Below are 16190 nucleotides of genomic sequence, written 5' to 3'. Positions count from 1 at the left end.
GAGCAGGGACCAACTCTGACAGCTCAGGACTTAGGATTAGTCATGATGCATAATGTGAATGAGCAAAATGAATAATGAATTACCAAGTGTGTAACTGAAACGATGCTCCTAGATCCTCTCGCCCAAGGATGTCAGTGAGGAGGCCAACCACACGGACCAAAACCCCAGCTCCACCACTCTGCTGTGGGGCTCTGGTGACTTCACCTCTCTGCACCTGCTTCCATCTAGACAACAGAGATAATACTTTGCAGCCTTGTTGTGAAGATTCAATTAAATAACGTGTGGAACAAGCCCAGCATAGAGCCTGGCACAGAAAACACTGGTAAAAATAACAGCTCCTCCTTCCTCCTAAAAAGGATCTGTTAGGTCTCAGAAGGTTATCTGACAGAGTGGGGCAAATAAACACAAAGTGAAGGGTTTAGAACTACTGCTAATTGAAGATGAATCAGAGATGAGAAATGCAGATCTCCCAAATCTTCCTCAGCTTAAGCCTTGACCCCCTAGACTGGTGTGCATGTGCTGTAAACCCAGGGGGACCCCACTTCCAATTGAAACTGACATTCAACTTGTAGCCCAGTGGGTCCGGGTCTCTCTATAAAGAAAGGAAAATCAGATGTGGACTATGGTCCTTTGTCACCAACCGACTGGGTGCAGTTCTTCCTCTCTAAGCTAGGACTGCAGGGTCTGCAAATCCACTCAAGTACTGTCAAGACAGCATAAGGGCTGGGCAGTCCCCGGAGTGGGGAGGCAATGAAGATTTGAATGCACGGTGAGAATGTGTGTTCCTGCTCTTCACAACAGCCTCCCTTGTACTAAGCAGAAGACTTCATTCGGCTACTGGGTGCTTTCCAGTTTACCAGTTGCTCAGAACCACCCCACCAAATCTTGGGCCTGGCATGCTCTCACTCTAGCCCTGGGTGATGGAAATTACAGAGGCAGACTTTCTGTTTGCTTCTCCGCAATAAGCAGTAATTCCTAGTTCTGAAGGCCTGACCTCATAAATGAATTTACAATGAACACCAGCAGCTCGTTTTCCTGGATCATAATTTAAAGGAAAACTTCCCAAGTTTTAGTCTACTTAACACCATCTGACCTAGAAGTAATATACCGTTGATGCCAAATGACTTCAAAGACCTGGTCTCTGATAGTCCCATGTCTGATGCACATTTTTCGCCCCCTTCCCTGTGAAAATACATAGCTACACAATAATTCTATGGTTGAATTCACAGCCCGATATCAGCTGATACTTTAATTCAGGTATTTTAATAACTGTATAGTATCTCCATAGTCTTAAAGGGAAGGAATATGATCAAGGAAATCGATTCAAATGACAATTGCAGAGACTAAGAATTATTTGAAAGTAATTTCTTCCTTCTCTAAAGGTCGGTAAGTAAATTATAATAACATAATGTTGAATAACAGATTGCCATACTTGCCAACTTAAACACTTTAGGGACATGTTTATTCATTTCATATAATCTAGAAGCAAATCTTTTTTTATTCAAGTTTTACTTTCCTCTAATGATGCTTCACAATAAAATGCCAAACTAAAACAGAAATATAAAGAAAATGCTGGTGGTGTGCTACTTCTTAATTAGCCTCCTGATATCCTAGTACAGAGGGAGAAGAGAGAATGCACTATGGGCATACAAGCGCATATACAAAAATTTCAATCACTGAACAAATATTTGTTGAGACTCCCAACTGGCACCACATTTATGTTAGACTGTGCTGTAAAAGACCTATAGCTGGCTTCCTGGAGCTTATGTTCTAAGGAGGGACTCCAACAAGTACACAACAAAGGGCGATAAAAGTCATGGCAGAGAAAGGAAGGCACTACGAGAGGGCTGGGCAAACCTCCAGCAGAAAGGTTATCTCAAAGAATATATGAAGTGTAAGAAGCAATTAGGGGAAAAACTTAGGTAGGAGATGGGCAGTATAGAAAAGAGCATATACAAAGACACAGAGGCAAGAAAGCACATAGCAGGTCCGGGGTCTTAAGTGACAAGATGAAGATGAGCACTTTGGAAAGATTAATAAGCAGAGGGTACGGCTAGCGGCAGAGACAGCAGTCAGGGAACTATTGGCAGGCCAGAGATGATGGGACTCGAACATCACCAAGGAACATTCATTGAGCACTTTCTTGGCCCAAGCACTGAGGTAAGTACTTCATGAGCATTATCTTACTAAATCTTTAAACAATCGTGAGAAGAATGGATACCCACTTTACAGATAAAACTACTGCTATTTTCTTGTTTTCTTATTACCTATTGTTCCCAATCTCTCCCAACAACTAAAATGTATTTACTTATCACCCTGGCTGCTACTTAAAATAGTGCTTGGCGAACAGTAGATATGCAAGCCGTACAGAAAAGACAAGCAGGTGGCTGAACAAACAAACCAAAAAAGAAACTGCCCAAATCACACTGAGTTAAAAGACCCACACCCACTGCATTCACTGTAACTTACCACACCACGTTGCAATTCTTACTCTCTGTGGTCCTTCTCAGTCTCTTGTGCTGGTCCCTCATCTCACCAACCTCAGACTGCCTTGGACTCTGGCTTAGGACTCCAAGCTTGTCTATCAACACCTGTTTCACTACTGATTTCATCTGAGCCTGTGGTTTTAAATATATTTGATTCACAAATGATTCTCAGATTTATATCTCCATCACAGATTTTCCCCACAACTTCAGACCCTTTTTTCCAACCCCCAACTCAACATCCCCACTTGGATGCCTAATGGCCATTGCAAACTTCTACGTCCAAAGCCCCGCTCCTTCCATAACTATCTTCATCTCAATTAATGGCAACTCTAATCTTCCAGTAGCTCAAGCCAAAGAGCCAAAACCTTGGTGTCATTCTTAATTTGTCTCTCTCACAACCTGTATCCAATCCACCAGCAAATCCTTTTAACTCTCATCAGTCATATATCCAGAATCCAACTGTCACACTCCCCCTACTGCTGCTACCTACCATACTCTGGCTGCCTTCGCTTTGCCCAAATTATTGCAAAAGCTTCTCACAGGTATCCCTGCTTCTAGTCTTGCCTGTCCCCCTTTTCAACTAATTCTCAACTGGTTCCCACTGCCAGAGGAACCAATTAAAGCTTACGTCAGATCACTCCACTGCCCAAACTCCTCCAGTAGCTCCTATCTCAAGTAAAAGCTCTTACTGTGGCCTAGCAGGCCCTGCACAGTGATGCATCTTGTGTGACACTCCCTACTCAGCCTCCTCCAGCCACACCAGCCTCCTTCCCAGCTCTGTAACAGAGCTACCCCTCCACTGACCTGTCTCTGTGCTCACTGCACTCTCACCTGGGAATCTCTCCAGGTACCTGGACGACTCACACCCTCGCCTTTCACAAATGTACTCAAGTGTCACCTTCTCAGTGAGCAACTCCATCTGAAACAGTAACGCTTCCCCCCTCCCCATTTAAACATATCAACTAATACACTACAGATTCTACTTATTTGCTTTTTGTTTGCCTCTCCTTGGCCCTGAACTGCAATAGGGCAGGCTGTTTTGCTCACTTTTACATCTCCAATTCCTACAAAAATGCCAGGCACACGGAAAATCTCAATAAATATTTACTGAATGGAAGAATAAATAAATGAATTCTCTTCTTTACAGAATCCTATGTCAGCCACACCAGGTAGCAATTATCAGAGGTAAACTGAGGAGATAAAATGTTGATTAAAACTGAATTAGACACAGTTGATAAAGCATCAATAGAAAGGATGACTGCTTTCATTTGAAGAATCTTTCACATTTGTTTTCTAATCAACAAATGACAGCCTCAACAATCTGAAAATGTGTTTCAAAAATATTTCGGGATTTTATTTTTTATAAATTTTTTTTACTTCATGTATTAAAAGGCAAAAAAAACCCCGTGACTTGTATCATAAATACAAAACTAACAAGTTTTCAAAACATACAAGATACATACAATGTAAAAAAAAGTCTTTATATATACAAAATGTAATGTAATTTCCATTACAAAAAATAAAGGGAAAATACTTGAAAAATGCTCATCTGCAAGTACAAAACTAAATCCTCCCCTTGACTGACCACTTGAGCTGCCTTGAAATATGCAGCTCCATTATACTAGGCTTTACCTTGACTTCTTTTTCTTTTTAACCTTGCCTTTTTGTCATGTTACCTTTTCTTCCCATTTTTCTTTTCATTTTAAAGACAAGGGCCCAATCAAGGTTTTTCAGAAGCCAATGTTTCTTCCATACTTTAACAGTCAAGTGGCTTATAATTCCAAAAGTTAATACTTTATACTCTGAGCTATAAATGAGTTCCTAAACATTGTATGCAAATCAATTATTTGGATACTCTACGCACAATATATCATTTACAGAAACTTCTTCATAAAATTAAGATTTTCACATCAACATTTGCTTAAATCACAGTAAGCCTATAAACTAGTTCCTCGACCCATCCATCATCCCAATCTCCTTAACAATTCTATTTATGGCTCCCTTAAATGCTAAATAGTATTATCTAATCTAAATACACCTGGAGTGGTGTAGGCCCCCCCCCCACCTACTCCACATTTCATACACACCAATAAATGCTGGCTCACTACTTACCTACTATTAACACTAATATTTTTTTCGATTTAGTAACTACTGCAGCAGCAAAATTTTTAAATTTTGGTTATTTTCTTATATGAACCACATCTATTGCTAATTTATTGCTATTTCCCTTAACAATATATTGTCAGGGGAAATGGATATTTAAACTGCAATTAAAGTTCCTAACCAGAAGGTTAAAAAAAAAAAGCTAGTTACTGATACTGATGTACTTTTTCCCTGTCAAGAGCTATCTTTCCTGATTAACCTTGCAGCGAGGAAGGGAGGGAGGGAATGAAGAAGTGTGAGAGGGAGAGAGAAGGAGGAGAAAAGGAGAAGACAACAGAAGAGCTGGTAGGTTAAAAGTGACATCTTCCAGAGTCACAATGACTCTTCTGTTATTGCATAGAAAACCATAGAGAATTCTCTTGAAGAATTGAGAACAGTGTTGACAATGCCATTCATCTGAGTAAAGAGACTAGAAGAAAATGTTTTTTTACTGTTTTATATTCTTAGAAAAATTCTGTTAAAACTTCAAATGAAAACCAGCTCCTCAATTATTCTAATTTACAAAAATTCACTTGTAGAACTGCTTTAAAAAAAGAAGAAAAAAATGAAAATTAAGAAAGGTCAAGTTCATTCAAGTAACAAGTCTGATACATAAAAAACCAGAGCAAGCAGAACAGCAAGCACCCAACTCAGAGACTGACAACTAGAGTCCAGCTGCAGCACAGGGGTGCCATCAGCTAGTGACGAAAAGGTAGACCAGTAAGATCTACTCTCTCCAGCACATACAATTTTTGCTCCATAAGCACTTTTGCTTCAAAGAAATTTTAAAATCTAACACTCACTTATTGAGTGAATTAAAAGTTGCAAACTGTGCAAGCAGACATAATATTTTTAAAGCAAATTTAAGAGGTACAAATAAGCACTAAGACTGTAATTGGGAGAACTATACCCCTTGGGGTACACTGGTTCAGAAAGCAGGTCTGCTACCTTGAGGCACAGTCTGCATAATAATACCATTAAAATACATTATTTCCTCCGAATTATTCTCGTTAATTATGTCAACCAATTTGAATGCATCGAGAGAATTTTACCAACAGTATTACAAGGTACATATTTACATTTTCACATGCATCTTAAAAGACGAACTGTTAACAATGATGATGAGGATTATGAATAACAAGATTAAAGGTGTGTTCATTTGGGAAAAGACTACATTAATATTATTCATCCAACCACAAACATTTCTATAGTGAATGCAATAACTGCAGAACAATTCACAGCTTCACAAAAGTCAAAATATAAAGACTTTCACTAGAATTTTTTCCAATTCAAAACTAAAAAGAGTTCAACTTACATTAATCCTTACTTCACTCTAACATCTGTAAAATATATAAAATCCCAAGATTATCAACAGTCACATATGTTTTGAAGTCAGAGGAAACGTGTATTTTCTTAAGACAGGTTCCATTTGTGTAGAAGGTTTGTGAGGATTCCCCAGTGACAACATTCCACCACTGTTCAGAGAAAAATAAAATTCTCATTAGACTGGTAATCCCTCCAAGTGACAACTGTAGTGCCAGCCAAATCCTTCACCCTATCACCTCCCCACTCCCAAACTCCAGCAAACTGCAAGGGAAAATGTCTGAGGTTTAATGATGAATATAGTATAATCAATCTGGTCAGCCTTTCCTGATTAACCCTGGTGACTGACTGCCTCACAGCTACTGAAAACCTAACCCCAACTGCAAGGCATGCTGGGAAAACGTGTAGCCTACTGAAAGCTACAGACACAAGGCTGCACAAAGTCCTCTATGGCCACGACTGCACTGAACTCTGCTACCTGCAAGTCTTTCTCATTGGAATGGACAGAAGAACGTTTGCCCCTCTTTTCTTTAAAAAATGCTCCTTTGCAGAGAGACTGGTATTCTGATATCAACATTGAGGCTATTTCCTATTATAGGCTATCAAATAGGATATTCTCTCTCCTGTCATTTTCACCAGGAATGATTCAAAAGCCCATAACCAAATTTCTCTATAAAATATTCTACACATTTATTTGCTAAATATTGAACATCTCAAATGCAGCAGGTGTTCTGCCCAAATCCTTCCTTTCTTCTCGCAATAACCGAATTCACTAAGATTACAACAGTGTTCGTAGTCATTTACCAAATGGAGATCATAAAGCTTACCCATGTATCTCACAGCTAAAATAAGGGCAAAAGAGACAATGTACATGAACACCTTTTGAAAAGACACATCAATATTCAGAGTATTATGAATGAAATAATGGTGTCAACTCACTTTTGTATCTAGGGAAGGGCCTAGCATTCCAGCAGTTGACTGATCAGCCATTTGTGTTCAGTCCATAATAGTACATGATAAAAGTATATCCCCATGGACTTCAGTAGAACTCACTGAAGCAACTTTTACTAATTTGAAATTTTTCAGAACTGACAATTTTACTTTATAAAATAGCAATCTAAACAAGACTGCAGAGGACACATTCCACCTACTTAGGAGAGGACTCATTAATTTTCAGTCACTATGAGCAAATCACAGAGATAGTAAGGCCCTTAGAGATCACCTAGTCCAACTGCCTCATTTTACAAATAAGGAATGCAGGGTACTAAAGAAGACAGGCCTTGTCACCCAAGAGGATACTGCAGAGGTGGAACAGCTTCTGGTACCTAATCTAGTGCTCCCACTACCTTTCCCTCTGTTTAAACAAACCACTCTACCTGGAAACATGACATCAGCCACTAACTTAAATATGGACTAAAAAACAGTGACATTAAAAATAGCAGCTAGACTAAAAAACAGTGACATTAAAAATAGCAGCTAATACAGGGAATTTTTAGGGCAATGAAACTATTCTGTATCATACTACAAGGATAGACACATGTCATTATATATTTGTCAAAATTCACAAAATGGGGGAGCCTGATTAGGTCAGTCAGTGAAGCATCCAGCTCTTGATTTTGGCTCAGGTCATGATCTCAGGGCCAGGGGATCAAGCCCCATGTCAGGCTCTGTGCTCAGGGGGAGTCTGCTTGAGATTCTCTCTCTCTCTCTCTCTCTCTCTTTCTCCTTCTGCTCCTCTTAACCCACTTGCACATGAGCATATGCACTCTCTCAAATAAATAAGTAAATCTTTAAAAAAAAAATTTACAGAAGGACCACCACCAAGAGCGAACCGTAATATAAACCATGTACTTACAGTACAATGACGTGCCAATATAAGTTCAGCAATTATAACAAATGTACCCGTCTGTTGATACTCTGGTGATAGTGGAGGAGGCTGTGCGTGCATGGGGACAGAAGATATATGGGAACTCTATACTTTCTGCTCAATTTTGCTATGAATCTAAAACTGCTCTAAGAAATAAAGTGAATTAAAATAGCTAACATATACTCAAAGTATAGTACGTGACCCTATGTATGAGTATTGCACTAACTTCTTTTACACTATGTATGTTAACGTGTATTAACTCCTTTCATCTTCCCAACTCTGAGATAGATGTTATTATTATACCCATTTACAGATGAGAAAAATCAAGGCAGAGAGAGATTAAATAATCTTGTGGAAAATCTCAAAGATATAAGTGGTAGAGCCAGGCTTTGACCTCAGGCAATCTGCCCAAGCTCCTTCTCCTGACCATTACATTTGTTGCTTCTAAGTAATGGCACACCTTTTATCACCATGTATTCCACATTTCAAATCAGACTTTCTTCTCATAAGTATGAATTAATGTGGATTTGTCATTCTAACAGTAGGTACTCCATGGCATAACACAAGTAAACAACTAAATTATATTACTTTTTAATTTTATAGATAGAAATAATTTGAAAAGTTAAGAGCTTGGAAAAAATTAGAGTGGAAGACAAACCATGAGAGATTCCTAACTCTGGAAAACAAAGGGTTGCAGAGGGGAGGAGGGATGGGGGATGGGGTAGTTGGGTGGCGGGCACTAAGGAGGGCACTTGATGAGATGAGCACTGGGTGTTACACTATATGTTGGCAAATTGAATTTAAATAAAATATTTTTTAAAAGAGCTTTTTAGCTACTAGATAACTACTTTATCTTACTGACATCCAATTTATACAGCTTGGATTTCTTAGTAAACAGACTCAAAAGGTCCATTTCCTTGGACACTACAGCAGCTGTTTCTTTTTACTTTAATTTGCTTTGTGCTTTGGATAGTCTCATTACGTGCTGGGTAGATGCAGGCTGGGCTATATCATAATCACTTTAACCATGCTAGTAATCAAACCAGAGGGAAGAACAGCCTGTCACTTAAACATACAGTTTCATGATCCCCTTACCCATAACTAAATAAAGGTGTGCCCAAAAAGGTATAGTTTAATACAACATTTTATCAACAGCATTGTATTCTCAATGCAAACTCTTTGAAAAGGGTTCATAACAAACATCCCCTTGAAGAGCTAAAAATTGTCTTTTTTATAAGCTAGATTTTTATGTTGAGTAAAACTGCAATTATGTGTGTCTCATATAACCAAAAACTTCATTTCATTCATTCAAATATTTCTGAACATCTATACTGTATTAGATGATTATCAGAATCATTTTCTACACTTGAATATTTTCAGTAAGAAATAAAAGTACTGTAAGATCTAATTTATTAGGTACCTATTTTAAGTGGTCAGTACAATACACAGTATCTTCAACCCCTTTTACAAGTGAACCAGCATTCAAAAGACTCACCTCAAGCATCCCTCTCTCTAAGGAGCCTCTGCTAACTCCACTATCTTTATGCAAAAACGTCCCAGAACCCTTCTATACTTTAGAGACTATTTACTGTCTGCTTTCCCCCAGACTATAAACCACTGGAAGGCAAAAATCAAGTCTTAAACACTGTGCATACAGTGTCTTAGCACTCAGTGGTCACTTAACACATTCTTATTGAGTGGATGGATAAATAGATGCAAGCACCAAAAGATGACCCTGAGGCACCACAACACATTCAATCTTTGACCTCTGTGTTCTCTAACAATAAGTTTACACAAGCCACCTTATTGTATAATTTTAGGAACCTCGACCTCCATGAACGTCAGTTTCCTTATCTATAAACCAAGAATAATAAAATTTAAGCTTCACAAAGCTAGCTAATGAGATGATGTAAGAAAAGCACTTTATAAGCTATAAAATAAAGCAATATATTGTTGCTACTATTATCACTATTGCTACTACTAATAATACTTAAGGAAATTTCACAAATTTTTTTTCACAAATTTTTTAAAGACTTTCAAACAAGAGTTAACCATTAGTGACAATGGAAAATAAAATTAAATTAAACATCCAACTTTCTAGTCATTCTGATCATCTAAGTATGGGGCAGTATGAGAGCTCTGGACCAAGAACATTCCTAACACTGTCATCAAAACTTGGAAGAGAGCTGAAGAAAGCAGACTTAGAGATTTCCATCTCATCACTGCCAAATGAGGATAACAGTAACTGCCCTTCCACTCTGCTGGGTTGTAGGAGGCCCAACTGAGAAACAGGAAGTGAAAATAGCTTGGAAAGTAGGATATAGGCTGCTATTTTCTTTCATAGTCTTTGAGGAATTCTTACCTTAAGATATCCTCCAGCAGAGACAAGCATTTTGCTATCCGGAGAAAAGCAAAGGTCAGTCACCCAGCCTCCATGGGTAGCAGCTCCTTCTTCTACCAAAATCGGAGCACACAAATGAAGCAGCTCACCATTTGAGACATTCCATATCTATACAAACAGGATATACAATGCATTATTAACAGGGTCACTCAGAAGTTTTATATATCTATTCATCTCATCTGGAATATATTTGGAAATTTTTCTTAATATAATTACAATTCAGTAATACCTAAAGAATCTTTTTTAGATTACATTCTCTTGCCAGGTCCCCAGCCAGGTCCCCAGTCAGGTCCTCAGGCAGGCGTGACACAGGAGCCCGCCCTGTACCACAGTATAAATAAACCTCTGTTACCACCCGTGGGGGGGGGGGGGGGGGGGAAGATTACACTCTCTCCTCTCCAAGTTTTTAAAAAGCACTAATTATAATAAAAATGCATCACTTAAAATATTTATCATTAACCGTAATACAAAAAATAAGAGAACTTAGAACAACTGGTCAGAATACTGTGACTTTTTTCATTTAATAAAAAGAAAATAAGGGGATTCCTGGGTGACTCAGTGGTTTAGCGCCACCTTCAGCCCAGGGTGTGATCCTGGAGTCCCAGGGCTCCCTGCATGAGCCTGCTTCTCCCTCTGCCTGTGTCTCTGCCTCTCTCTCTCTCTCTCTTTCTCTCTCTCTCTCTCTCTGTGTCTTTCATGAATAAATAAAATCTTTTTAAAAAATTAAAATTAAAAAAAAAAGAAAATAATGAGAAAAGCAAGGAATAAACAAAAAAGGCCTAACAAACTACCTAAAAAAAAAAAAAAAATCATAGAATTCTAGTCCAGTATCTACCACTAAGAATGCTAACAGAGGTTGTTCAACTGAGCAAAATGACTAGAAGGAAAACCTCACCTCAAAAGAAAGAATCAGAAACAGTCCTCTCTCCCACAGAGTTACAAAATCTGGATTACAATTCAATGTCAGAAAGCCAATTCAGAAGCACTATTATACAGCTACTGGGGGCTCTAGAAAAAAGCATAAAGGACTCAAGAGACTTGATGACTGCAGAATTTAGATCCAATCAGGCAGAAATTAAAAATCAATTGAATGAGATGCAATCCAAACTAGAAGTCCTAACGACGAGGGTTAACGAGGTGGAAGAACGAGTGAGTGACATAGAAGACAAGTTGATAGCAAAGAGGGAAACTGAGGAAAAAAGAGACAAACAATTAAAAGACCATGAAGACAGATTAAGGGAAATAAACGACAGCCTGAGGAAGAAAAACCTACGTTTAATTGGGGTTCCCGAGGGCGCCGAAAGGGACAGAGGGCCAGAATATGTATTTGAACAAATTCTAGCTGAAAACTTTCCTAATCTGGGAAGGGAAACAGGCATTCAGATCCAGGAAATAGAGAGCTCCCCCCCTAAAATCAATAAAAACCGTTCAACACCTCGACATTTAATTGTGAAGCTTGCAAATTCCAAAGATAAGGAGAAGATCCTTAAAGCAGCAAGAGACAAGAAATCCCTGACTTTTATAGGGAGGAGTATTAGGGTAACAGCAGACCTCTCCACAGAGACCTGGCAGGCCAGAAAGGGCTGGCAGGATATATTCAGGGTCCTAAATGAGAAGAACATGCAACCAAGAATACTTTATCCAGCAAGACTCTCATTCAAAATGGAAGGAGAGATAAAGAGCTTCCAAGACAGGCAGCAACTAAAAGAATATGTGACCTCCAAACCAGCTCTGCAAGAAATTTTAAGGGGGACTCTTAAAATTCCCCTTTAAGAAGAAGTTCAGTGGAACAGTCCACAAAAACAAAGACTGAATAGATATCATGATGACACTAAACTCATATCTCTCAATAGTAACTCTGAATGTGAACGGGCTTAATGACCCCATCAAAAGGCGCAGGGTTTCAGACTGGATAAAAAAGCAGGACCCATCTATTTGCTGTCTACAAGAGACTCATTTTAGACAGAAGGACACCTACAGCCTGAAAATAAAAGGTTGGAGAACCATTTACCATTCGAATGGTCCTCAAAAGAAAGCAGGGGTAGCCATCCTTATATCAGATAAACTAAAATTTACCCCAAAGACTGTAGTGAGAGATGAAGAGGGACACTATATCATACTTAAAGGATCTATTCAACAAGAGGACTTAACAATCCTCAATATATATGCTCCGAATGTGGGAGCTGCCAAATATATAAATCAATTATTAACCAAAGTGAAGAAATACTTAGATAATAATACACTTATACTTGGTGACTTCAATCTAGCTCTTTCTATACTCGATAGGTCTTCTAAGCAAAACATCTCCAAAGAAACGAGAGCTTTAAATGATACACTGGACCAGATGGATTTCACAGATATCTACAGAACTTTACATCCAAACTCAACTGAATACACATTCTTCTCAAGCGCACAGGGAACTTTCTCCAGAATAGACCACATATTGGGTCACAAATCGGGTCTGAACCGATACCAAAAGATTGGGATCATCCCCTGCATATTCTCGGACCATAATGCCTTGAAATTAGAACTAAAATCACAACAAGAAGTTTGGAAGGACCTCAAACACGTGGAGGTTAAGGACCATCCTGCTAAAAGATAAAAGGGTCAACCAGGAAATTAAGGAAGAATTAAAAAGATTCATGGAAACTAATGAGAATGAAGATACAACCATTCAAAATCTTTGGGATGCAGCAAAAGCAGTCCTAAGGGGGAAATACATCGCAATACAAGCATCCATTCAAAAACTGGAAAGAACTCAAATACAAAAGCTAACCTTACACATAAAGGAGCTAGAGAAAAAACAGAAAATAGATCCTACACCCAAGAGAAGAAGGGAGTTAATAAAGATTCGAGCAGAACTCAACGAAATCGAGACCAGAAGAACTGTGGAACAGATCAACAGAACCAGGAGTTGGTTCTTTGAAAGAATTAATAAGATAGATAAACCATTAGCCAGCCTTATTAAAAATAAGAGAGAGAAGACTCAAATTAATAAAATCATGAATGAGAAAGGAGAGATCACTACCAACACCAAGGAAATACAAACGATTTTAAAAACATATTATGAACAGCTATACGCCAATAAATTAGGCAATCTAGAAGAAATGGACGCATTCCTGGAAAGCCACAAACTACCAAAACTGGAACAGGAAGAAATAGAAAACCTGAACAGGCCAATAACCAGGGAGGAAATTGAAGCAGTCATCAAAAACCTCCCAAGACACAAGAGTCCAGGGCCAGATGGCTTCCCAGGGGAATTTTATCAAACGTTTAAAGAAGAAACCATACCTATTCTCCTAAAGCTGTTTGGAAAGATAGAAAGAGATGGAGTACTTCCAAATTCGTTCTATGAAGCCAGCATCACCTTAATTCCAAAGCCAGACAAAGACCCCACCAAAAAGGAGAATTACAGACCAATATCCCTGATGAACATGGATGCAAAAATTCTCAACAAGATACTGGCCAATAGGATCCAACAGTACATTAAGAAAATTATTCACCATGACCAAGTAGGATTTATCCCTGGGACACAAGGCTGGTTCAACACCCGTAAAACAATCAATGTGATTCATCATATCAGCAAGAGAAAAACCAAGAACCATATGATCCTCTCATTGGATGCAGAGAAAGCATTTGACAAAATACAGCATCCATTCCTGATCAAAACTCTTCAGAGTGTAGGGATAGAGGGAACATTCCTCAACATCTTAAAAGCCATCTATGAAAAGCCCACAGCAAATATCATTCTCAATGGGGAAGCACTAGGAGCCTTTCCCCTAAGATCAGGAGCAAGACAGGGATGTCCACTCTCACCACTGCTGTTCAACATAGTACTGGAAGTCCTAGCCTCAGCAATCAGACAACAAAAAGACATTAAAGGCATGCAAATTGGCAAAGAAGAAGTCAAACTCTCCCTCTTCGCCGATGACATGATACTCTACATAGAAAACCCAAAAGTCTCCACCCCAAGATTGCTAGAACTCATACAGCAATTCGGTAGCGTGGCAGGATACAAAATCAATGCCCAGAAGTCAGTGGCATTTCTATACACTAACAATGAGACTGAAGAAAGAGAAATTAAGGAGTCAATCCCATTTACAATTGCACCCAAAAGCATAAGATACCTAGGAATAAACCTAACCAAAGATGTAAAGGATCTATACCCTCAAACCTATAGAACACTTCTGAAAGAAATTGAGGAAGACACAAAGAGATGGAAAAATATTCCATGCTCATGGATTGGCAGAATTAATATTGTGAAAATGTCAATGTTACCCAGGGCAATATACACGTTTAATGCAATCCCTATCAAAATACCATGGACTTTCTTCAGAGAGTTAGAACAAATTATTTTAAGATTTGTGTGGAATCAGAAAAGACCCCGAATAGCCAGGGGAATTTTAAAAAAGAAAACCATATCTGGGGGCATCACAATGCCAGATTTCAGGTTGTACTACAAAGCTGTGGTCATCAAGACAGTGTGGTACTGGCACAAAAACAGACACACAGATCAGTGGAACAGAATAGAGAATCCAGAAGTGGACCCTGAACTTTATGGGCAACTAATATTCGATAAAGGAGGAAAGACTATCCATTGGAAGAAAGACAGCCTCTTCAATAAATGGTGCTGGGAAAATTGGACATCCACATGCAGAAGAATGAAACTAGACCACTCTCTTGCACCATACACAAAGATAAACTCAAAATGGATGAAAGATCTAAATGTGAGACAAGATTCCATCAAAATCCTAGAGAAGAACACAGGCAACACCCTTTTTGAACTCGGCCATAGTAACTTCTTGCAAGATACATCCACGAAGGCAAAAGAAACAAAAGCAAAAATGAACTATTGGGACTTCATCAAGATAAGAAGCTTTTGCACAGCAAAGGATACAGTCAACAAAACTAAAAGACAACCTACAGAATGGGAGAAGATATTTGCAAATGACATATCAGATAAAGGGCTAGTTTCCAAGATCTATAAAGAACTTATTAAACTCAACACCAAAAAAACAAACAATCCAATCATGAAATGGGCAAAAGACATGAACAGAAATCTCACAGAGGAAGACATAGACATGGCCAACATGCATATGAGAAAATGCTCTGCATCACTTGCCATCAGGGAAATACAAATCAAAACTACAATGAGATACCACCTCACACCAGTGAGAATGGGGAAAATTAACAAGGCAGGAAACAACAAATGTTGGAGAGGATGGGGAGAAAAGGGAACCCTCTTACACTGTTGGTGGGAATGTGAACTGGTGCAGCCACTCTGGAAAACTGTGTGGAGGTTCCTCAAACAGTTAAAAATATACCTGCCCTACGACCCAGCAATTGCACTGTTGGGGATTTACCCCAAAGATACAAATGCAATGAAACGCCGGGACACCTGCACCCCAATGTTTATAGCAGCAATGGCCACGATAGCCAAACTGTGGAAGGAGCCTCGGTGTACAACGAAAGATGAATGGATAAAGAAGATGTGGTTTATGTATACAATGGAATATTACTCAGCTATTAGAAATGACAAATACCCACCATTTGCTTCAACGTGGATGGAACTGGAGTGTATTATGCTGAGTGAAGTAAGTCAGTCGGAGAAGGACAAACATTATATGTTCTCATTCATTTGGGGAATATAAATAATAGTGAAAGGGAATATAAGGGAAGGGAGAAGAAATGTGTGGGAAATATCAGAAAGGGAGACAGAACGTAAAGACTGCTAACTCTGGGAAACGAACTAGGGGTGGTAGAAGGGGAGGAGGGCGGGGGTTGGGAGTGAATGGGTGACGGGCACTGGGTGTTATTCTGTATGTTAGTAAATTGAACACCAATAAAAAATAAATTAAAAAAAAAAAAAGAGGTTGTTCAAACACCTAAAGTCATTCAAACATATTTTTAAAATATATATATATAAACGAAAAAAAAATATTTTAAACAATAAGTTTTATAGGGTTTTATG

General features: G+C 38.7%; 1 protein-coding gene across 17 annotated transcripts in view; it reads right to left on the bottom strand.

Moving 5' to 3' along the window:
• The window catches only part of APAF1 (apoptotic peptidase activating factor 1), a 146052-nt gene that overhangs the window by 51736 nt on the left and 78126 nt on the right, over positions 1-16190 (bottom strand). For 16 of the 17 annotated variants that reach the window (XR_005370661.1, XR_005370660.1, XR_005370663.1 and 13 more), the window contains one exon: positions 10181-10327. Coding sequence is in view for 9 of the 17 variants with exons in the window: in XM_038558766.1 (XP_038414694.1) it covers positions 10181-10327 (147 nt within the window). In the remaining 8 variants the exon portion in view is untranslated. Of the gene's footprint in view, positions 1-1480; positions 6104-10180; positions 10328-16190 lie in introns of those variants that run through there. The other variant, XM_038558761.1, reaches the window with a different exon arrangement.

Source organism: Canis lupus, chromosome 15 (assembly GCF_011100685.1).
Source record: "Canis lupus familiaris isolate Mischka breed German Shepherd chromosome 15, alternate assembly UU_Cfam_GSD_1.0, whole genome shotgun sequence".
Lineage (NCBI taxonomy): Eukaryota > Metazoa > Chordata > Mammalia > Carnivora > Canidae > Canis > Canis lupus.
Note: the sequence above shows the minus strand (reverse complement) of the source record. Positions and strands in the feature narration are given on the sequence as shown.